At 37.3% G+C, this 21,531-nt stretch overlaps 1 protein-coding gene across 1 annotated transcript in view; it reads right to left on the bottom strand.

Moving 5' to 3' along the window:
- VAV3 (vav guanine nucleotide exchange factor 3) overlaps positions 1-21,531 on the bottom strand; it is a 349,649-nt gene that overhangs the window by 159,868 nt on the left and 168,250 nt on the right. The window contains exons 9-15 of the mRNA XM_077765552.1: positions 20,125-20,224; positions 16,118-16,213; positions 12,271-12,339; positions 10,477-10,563; positions 6,549-6,634; positions 4,911-5,043; positions 4,420-4,529 (exon numbers count right to left, since the gene is read on the bottom strand). Coding sequence (XP_077621678.1) covers positions 4,420-4,529; positions 4,911-5,043; positions 6,549-6,634; positions 10,477-10,563; positions 12,271-12,339; positions 16,118-16,213; positions 20,125-20,224 — 681 coding nt within the window. The remainder of the gene's footprint in view (positions 1-4,419; positions 4,530-4,910; positions 5,044-6,548; positions 6,635-10,476; positions 10,564-12,270; positions 12,340-16,117; positions 16,214-20,124; positions 20,225-21,531) is intronic.

Consider the following 21,531-nt stretch of genomic DNA (forward strand, 5'->3'; position numbering starts at 1 on the left):
GGAAAGGGGCAGGGAGAGAGAGAGAGAGAGAGAGAGGGGGGGGGGGGGGGGGGGGGGGGGAGGGAGAGAACCAGACTCTAGTTTCAGATAACAGGATTTGAGTCCAGTTGCTTATTTTTTTAAGCACCTTCATGGATAAAGAAATGCTGTGAACTGAGATCCTGAACTCTATTATAAATGATATAGCATTGAAGTTGTACAAATTTGCTGAAATACTCCTATGATTGATAGTTTCCTGAGCAATAAAATGGGTATGACAACACCTATCAATTAAATCTAATAGAAGAAATCCCTAAAAACACACTGGATATAAGGGATTCAGGGAAAACATATCCATAAGCTTCCTGACAGGATTCTGAACACTGCTATAGGCGCTCACATCCATATTTTCCTGTATCATTATGAAAACTAGCTTAAGCTAATAAAAATATTTACCATTTTATTTCACAGAAAACTAAATGGAATTGTGACAGTGACCAAAGCCCTTTCAGAAATGAGTAAATATAAGCAATGTATATACATCAGATTCCTAAAGATTTAAATATGTTTTTTCAGAGCATGGCCCCCCAGAACTATGGCTTCCAACATTATTTGGTTTAGTAATTGGTCCAACAACCTCAAGAGCAATTGGTCCTGCTACCACTTCTCCTCACAGGAGAAAAAGAAAAAAACATTCTTCTCCCCGTCCCATCCAAGTGGGTCACTGCTGCTTTTCTCTTTGTTCAGTCTTTCTTATGGAGGTTTGCCAAGTTCTGATGTGGTTTGCTGCATATTTTAAATTCTGGAAGTGGTTATGGCCAAAGAAGGTCAGAGAACACAGCTACTGGGCAGGGACAGGGATGTGCCTGGGAAAGACACAGGCTGAGATTTAGGTCACCTCTGGGGAGATGATTTGCATTTACTGGATACTTACTGTTTATTGGTATTCAAGCTTTTCTATGGTCTTTTATAATGTTCTAAATTAAAAACAGTATTTTAAACATCTTAAAGGTGATTTGCAATTTTTTTAAATAAAAATGATCCAATTATCCTATAAACAGCAGAATTGCCATCTTCTGTAAATAGAACTGGCAAGCATTTCATCAGTCTTAAAATATCACCTCCCTTGATTTCCCCCCACCCTCCCACCAATGCCTCTCTTTCCTTCTCTGAGTTCCTTAAAGCAACACTCCAGAATGCTCTAGGAGGACCTATGTGTCCCATGTCAATGCTAAAGATACTGGCAGAAGCTAGCCTGTGGAGGTACCCAAGGCTGAGTGTTTTTCATGGGCTGTTGTGAACGCTGCCAGATTTCTTAGTTTCCTTTGTTCTCCATGGCTTATAGATTAAGGGTACTAGAACTTTAGATAATGGATAAAATAGGAAAATTTGAACCAGAGTTAACATCTTAAGCTTCAGGACTTATCTAGATTACTCCATTTTCCTGAGCACAGGACAAGCAGGAGCTGTCTTACAAAGCTGGAAGCAGGGTTTTCCTGCATAAGGCGGGGAGGAAATAATGGAACATTCTGATGCTTTAGTAAAATCCTAATTTTACTTTGCTGTAATTGGCATAATCACTGCTTATAGAAGCCCTCAACTTCGACTTTGAGCGATTCTCAAAAAAGGTACTTCCGCCCTCTCACCATCTGCATGGGCAGTCAATGGAATTCTGAAATATGAACAGCCACTTGGATGTTTAATTATATTGTTGAAGTGCCTGGAAAATGCTCAAAGATTAAGACTCCCGGGGAGCACCTTGGTGGCCCAGTGGGTTGAGCATCTGACTCTTGGTTTCGGCTCAGGTCATGATCTTATGGTTTGTGAGATGGAGCCCCTCCTTGGGCTGTGCACTGACAGTGCGGAACCTGCTTGGGATTCTCTCTCCCTCTTACTAACCCTCCCCCACTAGCACCTGCATGCACCTGTGTGCTCTCTCTCTCAAAATAAATAAACTTAAAAAAAATAATCCCAGTTTCCCCTGTGTTATTATGGTGGAACAATTTAAATCCATCCATACCTACCCCTATATGTACATACCTATGGAGCAGTGATTCATGGTTTTATCTACAACTATAAATTTCTCCTTTTTTCCTTAAGAGAACCTGGATTCTTAGCCAGGGACAATCTTGTCTGGAATAAAGGTTTGGGTTTTTTTTTTTTTTTTTTTAAGTTTATTTATTTGGAGAGAGAGCGCATGCATTCAGGGGAGAGGCAGAGAGATAGGGAAAGGGAAAAAATTTCAAGTAGGCTCCTCACTGTCAGTGTAGAGCCTGATACGGGGCTCAAACTCACAAACTACAAGATCATGACCTGAGCTGAAGAGCTGGATGCTTAAATGACTGAGCCACCCAGGTTTTCCTGGAATACAGGCTCTATTTCCTAGGTTCCTTTGACAGGTTTGGCCACATTACTAAGTTCTGGTCACCATTAGTAAGTTTGTGACATATCTGCGAAGGATTGTTATAAAGGGAGAGGTCACCTTCTCCTGCCTAGAATGTAGATTTTCCAGGTGGAACACCAACAGCTACCTTGGACAACAAAGTGACCAACCTTGAGCATAAAAGCCAAATGCGGATAATGGAGAGCAGGAAGACCTGAGCAGGGTCCCTGATAATACCCCAGTGAGTCACCAAAACATCTCTCATCTACCTACCCAGATTTTTCACACAAAAGAGATAAAAATATCTTTCTTTTCAAACCTCTTTTATCCACGTGAAGCTGATTTTTGGCACCTGAACACAATGTTAACTGATAGGCCCATCGTATATTGTCCAGGGAGACTGCCCGCTCTAGACAAGAAATTTAACTTCCCTCCTCTGCAGAAATGTCTTCACTCACCTCAACATTACATAGCCAAAGAGAACCCATAAGAAAATACTAGCCCTGGCATCATTCCCACAAGAGCGAAGCCTCGAGATCAGCTCTACTTTTGCCCATTGTCACCAACCCCAGGTGGACAATCACTGAAACAGCACACTAGGTTTATGAGGCAGCTCACTACACACCAGAGACTGGGAGGAGGCCACCAACTTCATCATTTATGCCCCAACCAAAGTGGTCCCTATAGTATAGCCATGGCATCAATGCACACAACTACTAATCTGTCTCATCATTGTAATTAATAACACATTATAAGGACGATAATGGTATACTGGGATGATGCCTTCTGATTTTACAAGTCCTCCTGGGTGTAGTAGGATCTTAAATATAAAACAATATTAATAATAGTGATAACAATAGGTATCATTTATTGTTCATTATCATATGACTATTAGTGTACTATTTGGCTAACACTCTGACTGACACATTATCTAGAATTCAAGGTATTATCATTTTTGTTTTACAGAGGAGGAAACTGAGGCTCTGGGAAATTAATCAATTTAGTTAAGACTATGAAGCCAGTTTATGGAAGTGGTTAATGCTAAATCCAGAATTGTCTATGAGCTTAAAAATAATTTAGCAGCACAATCATTTCTCTCAAAACATTAGATAAAATAATCTTTAAAAAAATCTGTTTTTCTCAGCTCAGAACTACAGTAAGACATTCTAATCTTACCCCCATTTTCCATTAAGATGAGCATTTATTAAAACACGACAAAAGAAGAAACAAACAAAAAGCCTGATAGAATTTGTCCACAAATGATAAACAGTGCTAGAATACAAATGAAGCAAATCACTAAAGTTTTGGGTTTTTTTCCCGAATTTCACCTTTTGTTAACAGCTCCAATTTTAGGGTGACCTATATGTTTCCATAACAAAGGTCACTAAGTACCTTTTAATCCATGAGAATCAAAACTAAAAAAGAAACCCATATAATGGCATGTCCTTGTGTAATTACATCTCTTTATGCCAATCCTTTTGAAACAGGTCTTATTTCCCACCTCTTTTGTCAGCTTCCATTTTAATAAAAGGAAACAACAGTGAAAGAAATCAAGCCCTTAAAACACGCACTGAACACATCAAGCAATTTATCTAGGACTCAAACAATAAATGAGCCAAAAACAAGTGAGGGGAAGAAGTGAATCTTTCTCTTAAAAATAAGATGTTGTGCATGTATGAATATGTGTACGTGTGTGTGAGCTATCTCTATTTAAATAAAGATCTATATAAAAGATGGTAATTATATCAAAAGCTTATCAGTAGAATAGTTAATATTTTCATGGACTGCTGAAAGCTAAAAAATAAAAAATATGCCCATGAGAAGAAAGTCAAATAGAAGGTTAGAGCTCCCTCTTTCATTTTCTTGAAGAAATTCACCAAAACCTCTTTCCTAGGAGACCAAAGTTGTCAAATGGACAGACGAACAGCACTCGTGCTCAAAGTGTTTCCACAATCTCTACACACACACTGCAAGGGTTCAAGTACATTTATTGATAGTTCATTATTCATAAGAGATTGAGTAGTAGAAAAAACACTTTTAAAGGTAGAAATACTCACAAAGCCATTTCAAACTGTTCCAGCCATTTTTTCTTTAAATCTTTTGTTTTGCAATAAAATTCTAACCCATTTTGTCCTTGGGTATGGATGAGGTAGAAGCCATAAGACCACTGTTAAAATTAATATTCCACAGGTTAATATGTATCACTCAATAATAACATCATACTTCCAAATTCACTAAAACACCACCATAATCGTCCACAAACTTCTCATAACATATCAGCATACAAATTATGAACAATCACATTCTTGTAGTCAGCTTTGTATCTATTGGTTTCTATGACACACACATTTTACTTGACCATTAAGGCATTAGAGATGATCATTATCAGTCGTGGGACTGTTTATTTCTCACAGAGGGTTACTCCTAATCAGTCTCTAGAAAGAAAAGACACCTGCATGGATAAGCCCTCTCACATTAACGTATTAGCATACTTTCCTGGAATATTCAGTTATGAGTAAATTATAGTAATTAATTTTCAAAAATTCACCTTTTTATTTTCTTTATCAGTTGTAGGATTGTTGGCTATTTTGTACTGCTGAAGATCTATTATTTCCTTCATTTCATAGTTATCACCTTTTCTTTTACATACAATCACTGCCAAATCAAATAGGAAGATATGCCTGAGAGACAGAGACAGAGGGGGAGATTTCAAATGGTTAGAAGCATGTATGTTAATTTTTCCCTGATAAAATTTAATTAAACTAACCCCAAATTTTTCTTTTGAGTCCAAGACAAAGGCAGTGATGTACACTAAAGAGAATGAACTGTGTCTGCCCTGGCACTACCCTTTACTGCGTGAATGGCCTTACTCTACCTCAGCTTCCCCATTTAAAACATATACAAAATTGTAATAGGGATATGTAGACTACAGAGCTGCTGTAAGGAACAACTAAGGCACAAAGCGCTGTCCATTAGCAATTACTTTTCTTTATTTAAAAGCTAAACACTTACAGAAATACTAATGACAACAACAGCAGTTAACTTCTGATGTTTCTAGGAATCAGCCAGAAAGTACTGACAAATGTCCATGCCTTTGACAAAGATGACTCACTTAATTTAAATCCCCAGGACCATCTGCTGATGTATTATTTTCATCCTAATTGTATCGGGGAGGAAACTGAGGCTTAGCAAAGTGAATTAATTTGCTCAAGGTCACACTGTTTGTGAGGTGAGAGCAAGATTCATACTCCGATCTAATTGTGGAACCTGCTCTTTTACCCTCCATGTTGCTCCTCATGATTTTATGGGCCACCTAAAACACAAATTGAGCAGTATATAAGCAAAATGTAAACTAGAAAAATTATGATTAAATTTAGGTGTTGATACTTCTTTTCTTTCTTTTTAAAGATAATGTACCTGGGGAAGGAAAACAAACCTCATAATACCTATCTTCCAATGCCAATATCTTTTCAAAAACTCCCAGTAATTAATAAGTAATTAATATGCATACATTTTTTTAAATTATGATAATGACAACGATACATTCACATAGCTCTAATACTTGCATCATCTGCAAAAACTAATGTTCCTGGAGAGGCTACAAAGGATCTATGTCTCCTGGGAGCTACCTGTAGAGCCTGGGTATCAAGTTGGAAGAGCCAACACTGCCCCCTGCTGGCTGACTTTCTCATTCCAAAGATTACAGAAAATGGCCTTTTCAACCAAATCATTCAGTTTAATAATCATTCGTATATAATTTGGGATACCAGCCCAAGTTCACTCACCTGAATTTCCCTCAAGAAAATATGACATGGACCTCCCTTAGGCTTCCTTCTTAGGACATTTTATATTCTTAAGTTATTTTAAAGTGTATACCAAAAAGAGAAGTTAAACAAATGTATTTTTATGGTAGTTATCAACTACTTAATCTCTACTCTCAATTTAATGTGTCCCTTTGAGCCCTACCTGACGTTCTCTATTTGTCATATCTCTCTTAGGAACTTAGACAAATCAACAGATACCAGAACCTAACATATCTCTAAGAAAATTGTAGAAAACTATTGGTTGGTCTGTCCCGTTTTTTTTCTTCTCTTTTTTCCCCTCCCTTGTCCTGGAAGAACTGTTTTCTCAATCTTCTGATACTAACCATTTATTTTGAAAATAACTACTGCTCCTCTTTTCTCACCTTTCTTGTTTTGTATGCTTGTCCAGAGTGGTTATGCGAATTTCACCATCTCCCTGAGGTCGTCCAAACAGCAAAACTGGTTGGTTCTAAAATATAAAATGTACAAGTCTCAGTTTTTTTGTAATCATGTAAAAACAGAAAGAAACATTAGTGAGGATATTTGCTGAAAACAGCTACCTTATTACAAGCTTTATCATTTTACATTTTTAGCACGCTTACTCCAAAAAGCTCAGGTCTATATGGTACACTTTCAAAACAGTCTGTCTTTGGACAACCTAGGAGGTATGCTGAGGACATTAATTAATTTTATTTATAATATTAGTAGAAAAGTTAGCTACTAAAAGCAAGAATTAACCAGAAGAATTCAAATCACAACAAAGTTATAACAATACTTATAGGGCAATATGTCCCCTGCCTACTGGGAGGAAAACATATTCATGGAAGTATATATTTTAAATGTGAAATTGCCATGAAGAAAGAATACAGGAAAAAAGAATTGCCAGGGACTTAATTTGGTCTAGGGAGTCAAGGATGACTTCCTTTAGCTACGATCTCAAGAATGACAAGTAGGACTTAATGATTAAAAACAATGAACCATTTCCCCAGAGGCAGACAATAAAAAAAATTAAGTATTTATGAACACCTACTGTATAAGGTGCTGAGGGAAAAAGAATTGGCTGAAAATTATCACTAACATCAAGGAGATTACATTCTAATAAAGGAAGCAGATATGTAATTCATTAACTTGCTGCAAGAAAGTATAAAAATAGATGTTCCCTAGCCAAGTCCCATGATGTGTTTTACAGAAACAGAAAACTCCATCCTAAAGTTCATATGGAATTACAAGGAACCCTTAATAGACAAACCAGTCTTGAAAGAGAACAAAATCAGGGTTCTTAGTCTTCCTGATTTCAAAACTTATTATTAAACTATGATAACCAAAACACTGTGGTGCCTGCACACAGTGCACATACTTCTAGACCAATGGAATATAACACTTGGAAATAGGCCCTCTTATACATACGGTCAAATGATTTCTGACAACCGTACCAAGACCATGCAATGGGGATTGGAGAGCCTTTTCAACAAATGATGCTGGGGAAATTGGATATTCACAGGCAGAGGGGAAAAGTTTTAGGACATTAGATTTAGCAATTACTTCTTAGTTATACCACCAAAAGCAACAAAAGAAAAGACTAGTAAGTTAAAATTCATTAAAATTAAAAAATTTGTGAAAAGGACAGTATCAACAGAGTGAAAAGGCAACCTACCAAATGGTACGGAATATTTGCAAACAAAATGTGTGATAAGAACTGATATCCAGAATATATAAAGAATGCCTATAACTCAACAACAAAAAACAAGCAACCCTGACTCAAAAATAGACAAAGAATTTGAACAGACATTTCTTCAGAGAGCTATACAAATAGCCAATAAGCATATAAAAATGTATTCAATATCCCTAATCATGAGGGAAATACTTATTATGGGAAACTATAATAAGATACAACTTCACACACGTTTGAATGGATATTATTTTCAAAACAAGAAAAGAGAAGAAAGAAAAAAGTGTTGGCAAGGATGTGGAGATACTGGAACTCTGATGCACTGCTGCTGGGAATGTAAAATGGGGCAGCAACTGCAGAAAACAAGATGGTTAGTCCTCAAAAAACTACACCTAGAATTACCATACAATCTGGCCATGCCACTTCTGGGTATATAACCAAAAGAAGTGAAAGCAGAGACTTGAGCATGTATTTGCACACCCATATTCATAACAGTATTATTCACAACACCCAAAAGGGGTAAGAAACCTAAGTGTCCATAGAGAGATGAATGGATAATCAAAATGTGAGGTATATACAACTCATGTTACACTTTAAAACCTTAAAAAGGAAATTTTAAAAAGAAATTCTGATACATGCTACAACAAGGATGAACCCTGAAGACATTATGCTAAGTAAAATGTGTCAGTCACAAAAGGACAAGTATTACGTGATTCCATTTATATGAGATACCTAGAGTAGTCAACTTCTCAAAGACAGCAAGTAAAATGGTGGTTGTCAGAGACTGGGAGAAGGGCAGAATGGAAAGTTAGTGTCTAATGGGTACAGAGCTTCAGTTTCACAAGATGAACACAGTTCTGGAGATAGACGGTGGTGATGGCTGGCTACCCAACAACATGAGTGTATTTAATGTTACAAAACTGCACATTTTAAAATGGCAAATGTCATATATATTTCAACACACACACACACACACACACACACACACACACACACACAGCCATCCAGCCATTTGTGCTGTGGAATTACAAAGAGAAAGTAATAATAGGAGATTAGGGAAAGAATTATTTTAGTTGGACCTTGAAGGAATTTGATAGGAAATAATGGGAAGATATTCTAGGCTCTGACAATATTATGATCATAGGCAGAACTATAAAAGTATATAGCAAATTAGAGAACTTTTGACACAGCAGGACACCCAGAAAGTTAAGTATGTGGGCAGGTGTTAGCTGGATGAGTTCAGCAAAGTAGTTTCAGCCCAAATCATTGAGAGCATTACATATCATGCTAAGGACTGTTGACTGAATCCTGAAGGCAACAGCAAATGCTGACCAGGTAGGGAAAGAGAATGAACGGACAAGTCCATCTTTTGGAAATGCAACTTGGTGATGGGATGATTAGAGCCTTTTGTGGTTGGAAAAGTGGCAGATGAGAACCTGAAAGGGGAACATGACTATACCTGTGGAAAGAAAGGCTCAAGATGTTTTAGAGAAAGCAGCAATAAGATTGTTCCCCCAACAAAAGTATCTTTCCTTCATTCATGCATCTCTTTTTTCACTGCCCACAGCTTAATCCACGCCTCTACCATCTCTCTCTTTTTATTTTTTGTTTTATTTTATATTTGAGAAAGAGACAGAGAGAGAGAGGAGAAACAGAGAGAGAGAGAGAGAGAGAGGAGAGAACGCGTGCAGCGGAGGGGCAGAGAGACAGAGACAGAATCTGAAGCAGGCTCCAGGCTCCAAGCTGTGAGCAAAGAGTCTGACATGGTGCTCGAACTCACAGACCACAAAATACGACCTGAGCCACAGTGGGACACTTAACTTACTGAGCCACCCCGGCACCCATCCCAAGATCATCTCTCTCTTGAAACCACCTCAACAACTTGCTAGCAGGGTTTTCTTGAAATGCAAATCAGACTGAAACCTTTACTAGCTTCCCCCTGAAATCACTGTAAAATTCCAGCTCTGCACTCTGGCCTACAAGGCTGGGGGACACAGCTCTCCCACCTACCTCTTCCCCGCTTCAGAACCCAACATTCTTCCCCTCTCTCACAATTCCCAGCAGCTCTGGCCCATCTCTGGCTTCTGCCTGGAATCCTCTCCCCCAGATCTCTGTACCACTGGCTACTTTGTATCCTTCAGGTTCAAGGGGCCTTGATTACCATGTTGCCCCACCCAGTTCACAGCACAAATCTCCACAGAGCATTTTGAAACAGCCTCATCAATCATGAGACCATGTTGTGCATTGTGAGAGTCCCAGGCCCAAGCCAATGTCTGACACACAGAAGTCACCCAATAAATATGTCTAAAATGAATAAATTAACAGGAATCAGCCATGACTACGTACAGGGTAAGGGAAAGAAAAGAAGAAAAATGTGCTCTAATGTTTAGAATTTGGTCTGCCAGGGTAAGAGGCATTGTGTGATTAAGGAGACAGGGACAAGCAATGGCAGAAAGTCCAGAGACACAAAATACATATCATAGGTGCCACAAGAAATCCACATGGATATTGCCAAAGAGGAATCGGAAAAAACCCCCGAGCAACAGAAACTTCAAGGTAAACTATCTTTGCTTCAGAAACAACTTGTAGAATGTCCTCTGATTTGTGGGTTAGGGAAGCTGAACGGAATGATAATTACATACCAGATTTTCTATAGATAGCTGAAACTGTTTTATTTCACGAAGGGTCTCATTATCTCTTTTCACTTCATTCACATATTGTGCCAAGTCCTAAAGAATAAAGGAAAGGGTACAAAAAGAAGTCACGATAAGACTGGAAAAGAGATGCAAACTGTTTGAAAGAAAACACATCATTAATTTCATTAGTGGTAAAAGTAACCACCATAACTTTTCCATGACAATAAAATGAATGACCCATCAATCAAAACTGCAACTCAAAAGCAATTTCAAAATGTCTGGAGTACAGCTGGGAAGACTGAAGAGTTGTCATCTGCCACACCTCTGTGAAGAGCAAGGATGAAAAACAGAAACAAACAGACTGCACCCTGCAGAACAATGAAAGGAAACTAGGTCAGGAGAATGCAAATTCCAAACACGTTGATAACTGACCTTGAGAGAATCACACTTTTACGTAGGTTAGAATAAGGGCAACAATGCAATAATGAAGGATTAGCAGGGAGAAAAAAGTAACTAAAAGACAATGAATCCAGCTAGACTATATTCTGCAACCAGTTAAGTGTCTCAGTTTCTGAGAGTCAAGGCAGCCAGTTCAATTTTCACGAGTTAATGAAGGAGAGGCAAAGGAGAAGAAAGAAACCCAAGGGCCCTCAAATGGATGAAAACAAACAATGCTGGACACATTTCTCCATGGGCCTTCTTCACCTACTTTAAAATGTCTTTTCTCATATTTGAGGAAACATTAGCTAATCTTTCCCTACTGTAAGGAGCTATTTTTATTACATGTGCTCTAGTTTTTCCTGTTTTCTGGGTTTTCTTTTTTCTCTACCCTCTTAAATTCATCTGCAACAGCAGGAACAGAACTCTGACAAAAAGCAGTTCCTAACTTTGTTCTAAATAAGAGTCTGACTTTCCTTAGGATGCATCTATAAACGATTTCTTTAAAAAGTGGAAATTTGGTTAAGACTTCCTAAAATAATAAATAATTGTGTGATGTCTCCTAATGGGATACTAAAATCATCTCAACAGCGGAGCTAACACTGAAACTGGCACCAGGGCACAGAGAAGTAATTAGCATTGCTCTCTTCATTCTGGCTATGATCAAGTACAGTAATTAGCATTGCTCTGAGGAGAGTCACATTGGCATCTTGTTTTAAGAACAAATATTTGTTTATGTTTCAAGTGAGGGGCAAATATTTCTTTCAAAGTAGTCCGGCAAAACACAGAAATGGGGTTTTACAGATTCCCCAAGATATCTAAAAGTCTGCCTCTGTCCACTCGTAGTTCTTGATTTTCAGATTTACCTAAAAATAGGAACCCAAACAGAAACCCACTTGCACTGGTGCACAGCATCCACAAGGGTAAAGCTGGCAGATACCCTGACACTTGGGGACAGTAAGTTACACCAGCGTTCTGAAGTCACCAGCTGACCTGCTGCTTACACAAGCCGCCAGATTTCTATCAGTAACCACAAAAAGAATGTGAAATAAAACCATTATATTAAATTATTCCCAGTAGTTATAAAAGTCACCATAGTTTCGTAAATAACAAGTTATTTTAATACTCCTCTTGGTTTTACGAGTCTTTGTCTAACAAATTCATGCAAGGGTCTCTATTTCAGTTAAACATATTCAGATCTCCCCACCTAATACAGGATCATACAAATACATACACACACACACACACACACACACACACACACACTATATTAGCATATCATACATATGTATTAGCAGTTTGTATTCTTTTTTTTAGGGAGGAATAAAAAATACAAACAAGTTCATGGTACATGTGCCTTACCTTCATTGCGTCAAGAGCCAGTTTCAGATTTGCCTTCTCCATAGGGTCAGTGGTATGTTTGACCAGTTCCTATTTGGAAGATACAGTTTAGTGCTATTTTTCTCAATTAAAACCAAAATATGAGAAGGAAAACATTTAAATACTAAACCATTTTAACACTATTTGCACCATACTGTAATAAATATGATGTAACTTATTTATTTATTTTAACATTTATTTATTTTTGAGAGACAGAGAGAGACAGATCATGAGCAGGGAAGGGGCAGAGAGAGAGGGAGACAGAATTGGAAGCAGGTTCCAGGCTCTGAGCTGTCAGCACAAAGCCTGATGTAAGGCTCGAACCCACGAACTGTGATGTGAGATCATGACCTGAGCCGAAGTTGGACGTCAACCGACTGAGCCATCCAGGTGCCCCAAATGTGATGTAACTTAACTAGGTTCTATTTTCATTTAAAAAAAAAAACTCTATCTGTAAAAAGACCAGCCGTGCACCAAAAGAACATGAGACAATGGTTGAAAACACTTTCCTTTTAAAGATGAACCTGAATTCTATCCTGCAGTAACACCTGAAGACATCCTTCCCAAATGTCATGAAAGATCCCTTCATTGCCAACTGATTCTGCTGTCTACTCCTCTCTCTTGGCTTCAAGGACATTAGGATCTTTTTTTGTTGTTGTTGCTATTACTGTTGTTTCTTAGTCCTTCTTAAATTTCTGCATATTCTTTCATACTTTATATTTTCTTTATCTGCACCTTGGAAAGTTACTATTTCCTAGATTTTCACCTTAGTCTTCTGTTATTCTTACTTTACCCATTCTACAAATTCTACCACAATCATCACCATAATGTCAACATTCATCTAATAATTCAATCACTCTCAAAGGAATGTGCTTAACCCAGAACTCACACCTGAGTTCCAGACTCTCTGTCTACCTACATAGTTGTCGCTGGGTACCTCACAAGCCCATCAACTCCAAACTTAGGGCACCTTCACCCACAACTCTATTCTGGTTCCTGTTTACGTTCTATTGAATGATGGCACCTTCATCAGTAGAATCACTTAAGCCAAAACCTAAAAAGTGTCCCGGGCATCCCTTTCTCATACTATGTTCTGCTGACACAGAGTTTAATCTTTCCCCTCCATTCTCACTGCCACTACATTCGTTCAAGTCCCTACTCTTTTTCACATGGGTTATTATAAATCAGCTTCTGATTAATCTTCTGACTTGTAGCCTCTCTGGACTACAATCTATTCACTCTACTGATATCAAAGCTAGGTTTCTAATATATAAATCAGACCCTGTCTCTACTCAATTTAGTCTTCTGCAATGCCCACAAAAGCTTCAGATTGTTAACTATACTTCCTAGACCCTTCATGGTCTGAATTCTGCAAACCTCCCCCAACTTCTCTTTCCCACCCAAACGACTCCACCCAAACCACCTATATTCTATCCATACTAAATTAACTGCAATTCTAAAAATACATTCTAATGTCTGATCCCATTAAGCATGTGGTTTGCTCTCCTTAGAAAGTAATTCCTCTCTAATGCATCTATTGAACTCTTACTGTTCCCTTCAAAGCCAGTTGAAGAATCACTACTCTACAGTGAAGCTTTCTAGGACAGATGTCTCTACAAGTCCCCAGCCTCTCCAGGTATAATTAACTAGAACTTTACTTGTACTACCTCCATACTTTCTGCATACCTATCACATTGTACAGTACCTGGCAGCTTTTCTCTATCTAAACTGTGAGCTTTGCGGGGCGCCTGGGTGGCTTAGTCGGTTAAGCGTCCGACTTTCGCTTAGGTCATGATCTCGCGGTTCGTGGGTTCGAGCCCTGCGTCTGGCTCTGTACTGACTGCCAGCTCAGAGCCTGAAGCCTCTTTCGGAGTCTGTGACTCCCTCTCTCTCTGACCCTCCCCTGCTCACGCTGTCTGTCTCTCTCTCTCTCTCCTAGAAATAAAAAAAAAAAAAAAAAAATTTAAACTGTGAGCTGGGCCAGTGGAGGGAGGGGGAGGGTGCTGTCTACTATCACGAATGCCTAATACTGTGTGTCAAACAGGGGAGCCACTCAAAAATTTTTGCTGAGTTCAGTACCAATAGTGTTTCAAGTTATAAAGAGGACCTACAGACATCAGATCTGTTAAGTATAATAAGGTTGTCCAAGTAATATTCTTTTACTTCTATTTTTGCTTTTCCTTTATCAAATGAGTGTAAATTATTCTCAAAGTTTAAAATACCTTACTTTCAAATACTCTGATTTTATAAATCTGTGATTTCAGGGGCACCTGGGTGGCTCAGTCGGTTAAACGTCAGACTTCGGCTCAGGTCATGATCTCACAGTTGGTGAGTTTGAGCCCTGCATCTGGCTCTATGTGGACAGCTGACAGCTCAGAGCCTGGAGCCAGCTTCAGATTCGGTGTCTCCATCTCTCTGCTCCTCCCCTACTTGCTTTCTCTCTCAAAAATAAATAAACATTAAAAAATTTCTAAAATAAATCTGTGATTTCAAATCATAAAGCATTTCAAAGTTATTTCCCCACTAAACTATAGCAGTAAGTAGGAAATGTTCAAATTCCTAACACATTAATTCAACCCATTTCCAAACATTAGATAAATACATTGTACTCTACATTATCAAGATGAAAAAACATTTCTAGAATTTTTATCCATATATGGTGCCCCAAATAAAAATTTTCCTATTTTAAAATATCCATCATAGAACAATCTTCTGAATTTTAAAATAAAAAACAATCAAAGAGAAATTAAGACAAAAGCCTGAATATCAAAAAGCTTTTATACTTTTATATCATATTCAATATTTTTATAAGTCCAAAACTTTGCAAATGACCAAAATAGAGGTTTCTTGAAAACTGCACTTTTAAATTCTTCATTTGATATTTGACCATACCAAAGTTACAAAATAAATTAGTATCTTATTTTGGACATATTTTTAGTTCCATGATGTCTCAGAAACTGACTGCTTAAGTCTTTCTTATGATTTTTCCATAAAATCCAATTTGATTAAGTTGCTTTGAGTTTAGGTCTCATAAATGTTTTAATGCATTTTAAAGAACTAATCAGGGCCTGAATTTTTCTGATTTCTCAGTAGAACAAAAATAGAGATGACTAACAATTTTGCAACTACAGATCAAGAAATTTAATATACAAGATGTATAAAGCGCTGCAGACTCAAAATTATTTTTCACATACAGGTAGTAGATCTTTTTAAAATGGCATTTCGCAAGCAACAGCAGAGTTGACAGACTAATACTGTGAGACATTTCCTTGGAGCAGAACTAATGAGCCTCCCGGTACAGCTATCAAATTAAATTTATAAGACTCTCCACCCTCATTAGAGGACTAACTGTGGAAACCATAAGCTTCGTGGTTATAACAAGAATCACTTCAAAATAAATGTAGTCTTATTATAATTTACCCTAGCAGAAAGCCACAAAGAATGTGACACAATTCTCTTTAGTTTGTTAGGTAAAAAGTCCAACACACTTAACCTGACAAAATTCAAGAATATTGCAACATTGAGATTTTAATAAATGATTACTGATAACCAAAGAAGACTTGGTTAAAGGGATCTTTTAATTTTGCTTTTTTTTTTTTTTTTAATTCTTTTGGGGCCAGTTCTGTCTGAAGGACACAAAATGTGACTTTGTGGAAGATAAAGAATGAACCTTTGCTAAAAGGAAGCAAATTTCTAGCTGTTCTGTTACTTCCTGCTTAGCTATACTAATCATTGAAAATCCTAAGGGGAAATGGCCCCAAACATGGAGTATCTGGAGCTTCATGAATATTTGGTTAAATGAATAAACAGACAATTTTAAGTCACGTACCTGGAGAAGAAGGTGATACTTTAAGACCCGCTGCATAGGAACCACAAGCAAATCTCGAAGAGTGAATTTTCCATTATTTGCTCTTTTGGAACATTCCTAATGAAATGTTTTTTAAAACTTTTTTTAAAAAAACTTTGTTAATCAAAGGGAATCATAAAGCCAACATTAAAGGATACAGAGGCCATAAACAAAACTGTTACTATGTAATAAATATCTTGTTGCTTTCCTTAATAATCCTTTCTAAAAAATAGAAAGTACCTAATTAAAAACCAAAATACAAACAATCCTTGTAGCATTTCAACTCTAAAATGAATCATTAAGTAGAACTATTTTATGCATGAAAATTATTTTCTCTAGTGGCCCTCGAGGGTCTTCCTCTACTTACCCTTATAGCTCTACCTTCTACCAACCACCCCCAGCTAGACTGAGGGCCTGGCATCAAGAACAAGTCCCTATTTATCAAACTAGCCATCTGCCTTCCCCATGGCCATGCCTTTGTTCATTCTCTTCTCTCCAACTGCCATGTGCTTTGTCCAATTTCCAACAAAATTCACCATCCTCTTTAAGAACTATATATCCAAGCCTTTTGTAATGATCCCAATCAAAACTGTGCTCTCTGTACCTTGTGGACATCTTAATGAATGTTGTACATACTTTCTTCCCCAATATATTCTGTCTTTTACAGCTTTCAGAATCTAGTGCTTGCTTAACAAATATTTATTAAACTGAATGAAATGGAATGATGGAGTCTAAAAATTTGCTAAAGTATAAACCTATTATTGAATTCGAAGTTTCAAAAGCCTCAAATTTTAGTTTTTTATCTCACAATCTTCTTTCTTAAAAGTTTATCTAAAAATAGTATTGACGTATTCACTCTTTTGACATTAACTATGACTTTAAGGGAAATACTCTGAATTTTAAGGACTGAAGCCTGAATTCAAATAGTTTGGCAACTCTGAGCTGTGTGACCTTGAACAAGTTGCTTTTCTGATTTTATGGTTTCTCACATATTTGTGATATAGTCTTAAAACAACGAAGTTCCATAAAATTATTATTATTAGTGAGAAACTAAACCCAAACTCCTCAGACAATTGCACATCTCAGACCAAGGAATTTTCCACTTCATAGAAAGAGGTGCATTCAAGAAAATATTGCTTTGTTCATGAGTTTGTTTCCCCTTTGCCCACACTTTCACTTTTCTGGCACATGGAAGGATTTATTATCAGGAGCTATAAAGTAAACACCATTAGCTCTAATGACCTAATGGTGACTACATGAGTATTTGACTACAGGTGTTAAACAAGAACTGGGGACACATCTGGATATGTTAGCTCATGTCTTGTCAACTCCTACAGTTCACTGCAAGAATAACTATTTCAACTGATTTCTTGCTTCTACAGATTGTAGAAGGTTCTGGATCATGGGTCTCAAAGAGGAGGGTAAACTGTTAAGATTACTGTAATGAAGGAGTGTCATCTCCCCTATATGCTATCTTAACAGAGTTAGGAATAGACATGCTACATATTTAAATTTTACTTTGTTATGTTATGGAAGTCAGTTTAAAACTGTCGGGGAAGTTCTAAGTTATAGGCTCAGTAAGTAAACTAACATTGCTGGCATTTCCTACAACTGGGGGTCTAAGTTTGAGGTATAAAATGCTTATTAGAATTAAAAGTAAATAAAGGTTAAAACAGAGTCTTCCAAAATATCCAGTGACAAGCTTAGCCAAACTTCAATTCTAATTGAGAAAAAAAAATAAGTGGAATAAGGATGAGCCAGCTTATAGGACAAGATAAAGAGGTTCTGTTTCCCTTCACCCTATGTTATCTTGGTTCCAAAGCAGAGAAGAAAAAGACAAAAATCAACAAGAGCAAAAATAACCACAAAACTGAAGACATGAAGGAAGCAGAGAGACACCAAGAATAAGGCAGCTTTCCCTTGATCATAGCAAGAGCTGCAGAGGACAGTCCCAGCAAAGACTATCACCTGCTAAGATGTCACAGTAAGTGTCTGATTAATATTTGCATATCAGGCCACTAGTCAGAAGTAGTAGCTTTTCAGGCAAAAAAGGGCAGCCAGTAGCCCCTCGCCCTTAGCTTTTCAAACTCAGCCTGAGGTTCTCTCTTTCCCTCAGATCGATAGTGACCATAGAAAGTATGTTCCTAGAGGTCCAGAGTATGTCATGTGTCATAAGGCAGGACTTTGACAGTGACTCTGAAGAAAGGGAGAAGAATATCCAAACAATACTGAGAATGTAATGGAGGTTTGACTAACAACTTGTATACTCCTATCTTGAGCCAGAATTTGACATCTGTATTTAAAAAAAGAGAACTGTTCTAATGGTAGATCTGTTAGGAACTAGTCGTGTAAGTTGTACAATTTTATCTTACCATCATAATTTAATTGGAGTCAAGGTAGTTTACAGCTCTAAGCTTCTGAGGCTCTATTCTCCCAAGAGGAGCAGCAACCTTTTACACTAGCAGGGGTATCAGGATGTTATTTAGTGGTGATTAAAGCTACCAGCAGACATAAGGTCCACATCATCAAAGGATTATAAGAGCTAAGGAAAAAGATCGATGGCAGAGAGGACAGTTACTGGGTGGCCTACTGATGTGTAAACTTTCTAACTGATAGTTCCCTTTTGTGGAAGTTATAAAATCATACCAAATATGCTAAAACAATGAAGGAGTTCTAATGAAAATCATCTGCCTCATTTTTTTTTTTCCCCTTTCATCAGCTGACCTCACTGCTTAAGTGAACAAAGACAGCAAAAGGGACACTGGAGAGTCAAGTAAGACAAGCACAGCCATTTAAGAGTTGACTATACATTTGCACTCAACATTTAAGAAAATTCAAATACATGGGTAATCTATTTGAGAAGATAATTCACTTAATGTATAATCTTTTTCCAAAGTTCTCTAAAATTGCAAACTCTAATGAAAAAGAAAAATGACATATAAAAAAAAAATGACTGACCACAACTTCCAGATTTATTTTCCATTGTTACCATGTGCTGTTTATTCTGGCCTCCTCTCCATTTCTCAGACTTTTCCAGATTCATCCGGTCAGTCATGCTTATCTGTTCAGAATATCTCCAGGGAATCTCACCTGTCAAGACTCACCCCATTCCCTTGGGGACCTATATCAAATACTACCTCTTCAGAGAAAACTTCCACATTCTACCTGTACTGAAGTGATCACTCAATCTCACTCATGGAGTGTTATCAACTGCTGCTTGTCACATACAACTTAATCCTATTTGTGTCTGTCCTGTCTTCCTTCTTATGAGCAATATCCATGCCCTTCTTATAACACCTGATCCTAAATGTCTTATATTTTTAATAAACATTTTTAATCTGCATGTACATTATCTCACATATATCTTACTTATCCTGTATCTCTTTCTACCTAGGTGACCTTGAGCAAATTACTCAATCTCTCTCTGAATCTCAGGTTTCTCATCCATAAAAGAAGAAAATTAATTGTATGTATCTCAGAGTTATGAGGACCTAATGACATAACACATGTGAAACACAAAGCCAGAAGTCTCAGAGTTTACTATTATTACTGCCATATTATTTTATAGAGCTAGCTATTAAGATATTTTATAAAGCTGACATGAAATTATACTTAGAATACATGGGGAAATTTACTGTTGCACTAATCTTGCCATGAAATAGATCTATTTTTTCTTTTTTTATTTGAGTATAGTCTACATACAGCATTACATAAGTTTCAGGTGTACAACTTAGTGATTTGACAACTTTATACATGATGCTATGTTCACCACAAGTGCACCTACCCTCTGTCTCATTACATCCCTATTACAATATCACTCACTGTATTCCTTAGGCTGTGCCTTTTATTTCCAGGAGTTATTTTTTTCCGTAACTAGAAGCCTGGAAATCCTTCTCCCCTTCACCCATTTTGCCCATTCCCCACTCCCCTTCCCTTGATTTTCTATTTATCTTACTTTATTTCATAAGCAAACAAAAAATAATCAGTACCTCTAACTTCAGTTTTACATCTTCTTTTGTCTTAGAAATGTTGTCTAAACTAGAGATGGCCGACTCCACTCCACTACAGTATTGCCCATAAATAACCAACCTGAAAGGGAAGAAGAGGAGAAATTTGTAGGACAAAATAGCATGAATAAAGTGGAAGGGGAAGAGGCAGAATTACCATCTATTTAAAGCCACAGTTAGGGAGAATCAAAGCAAATCTTATCTCTAACTACCTAGGTGACCCTGGGTAAACTCCTCTCATCTCTCCAAACCTCTGCTTTCTTGCTTCCTTTTTAACACAAATCATACACAGACATAGAATGAGGGTCACTTGTAATATGCTATTAAAAGGACTAATTTTTATTTCTGAATTTGAATTAATTCCCCATACATTTTTTCAGTAGGTAGATTTTACAAACTGGCTTAATGACTGTTTATGCTGAGTACACATGAATATCACAAAAACAAAATTAAAATTTTCAGTTTATATTCCTATTAAAGATCAACGTCTGTTTATGCACACTCAGAAACAGTTTTGCCTTATACTACAATTTTATTGTCATCACTAGTCATGACTCCACTCATTAATAAACCTCCTAGTCTTTCCTACTTTTTAATTAAGGAAAACACAATATCTGAAAATTGGGATTGGAGGAGAGACCTGAAGTGTGCTGGGTGGAAGATACCTTGCACTGCATGGAATCAGCCTGCTTCCAGAAGGGTAGCTCTGGACTAATAGAGATACTTTGCAGAGAGGTTGGGTAACTGTTTCTTTTAACTCTCCATGGGGGGAAAAACCCCACTAATGAGTTCATGTTTATCTAACTGTTGTTGATGCAAAACAATTCATTAGCCACTTGTTAGTCAGCAGCAGGAACTATGGTGCCTGATTTTAAGAGAATGATATTTTAAGTGACATTCCTTGGTACTTTCATTCATGTGAGTTCAGAAGAGGTTTGTTTTTTTAGAAAGGGAAACTGCCTTTAGCTGTGAATCTAATAATCTTAAATGGAGAATTATAAAATATTAGAGTTGGAACAAGCACTAGGCACCTGCTAATCTTCCCCTAAAACCTAACATTTACAAATGGAAAAAAGGAGTCTCAGAGAATTAAAATGACTTCCTGAAACCTACAGAACTCAAGAAGTAAAAGGTCGATAACCTGAATCTTCTGACTTGCAAAGCAAACATCTGGATCCTTTTTTTTCCCCTCCTTTTTCCTGATACACATACAGAACACTACCACCCTGAGGTTAACAGTCCCATATTTTAGTTACTGCCCAGGTAGTAGCTTAAGGGACAGTAGAAATAGCTATTTATAAGCAATTTTACTTTTTTTTTTTTATCAGCTTCATGCCTAATGTGTTGAACTCATTACCCTGAGATCAAGACCTAAGCTTAGATGGAGAG

The sequence above is a fragment of the Crocuta crocuta genome, unplaced genomic scaffold (assembly GCF_008692635.1).
Source record: "Crocuta crocuta isolate KB4526 unplaced genomic scaffold, BGI_CrCroc_1.0 scaffold274, whole genome shotgun sequence".
Lineage (NCBI taxonomy): Eukaryota > Metazoa > Chordata > Mammalia > Carnivora > Hyaenidae > Crocuta > Crocuta crocuta.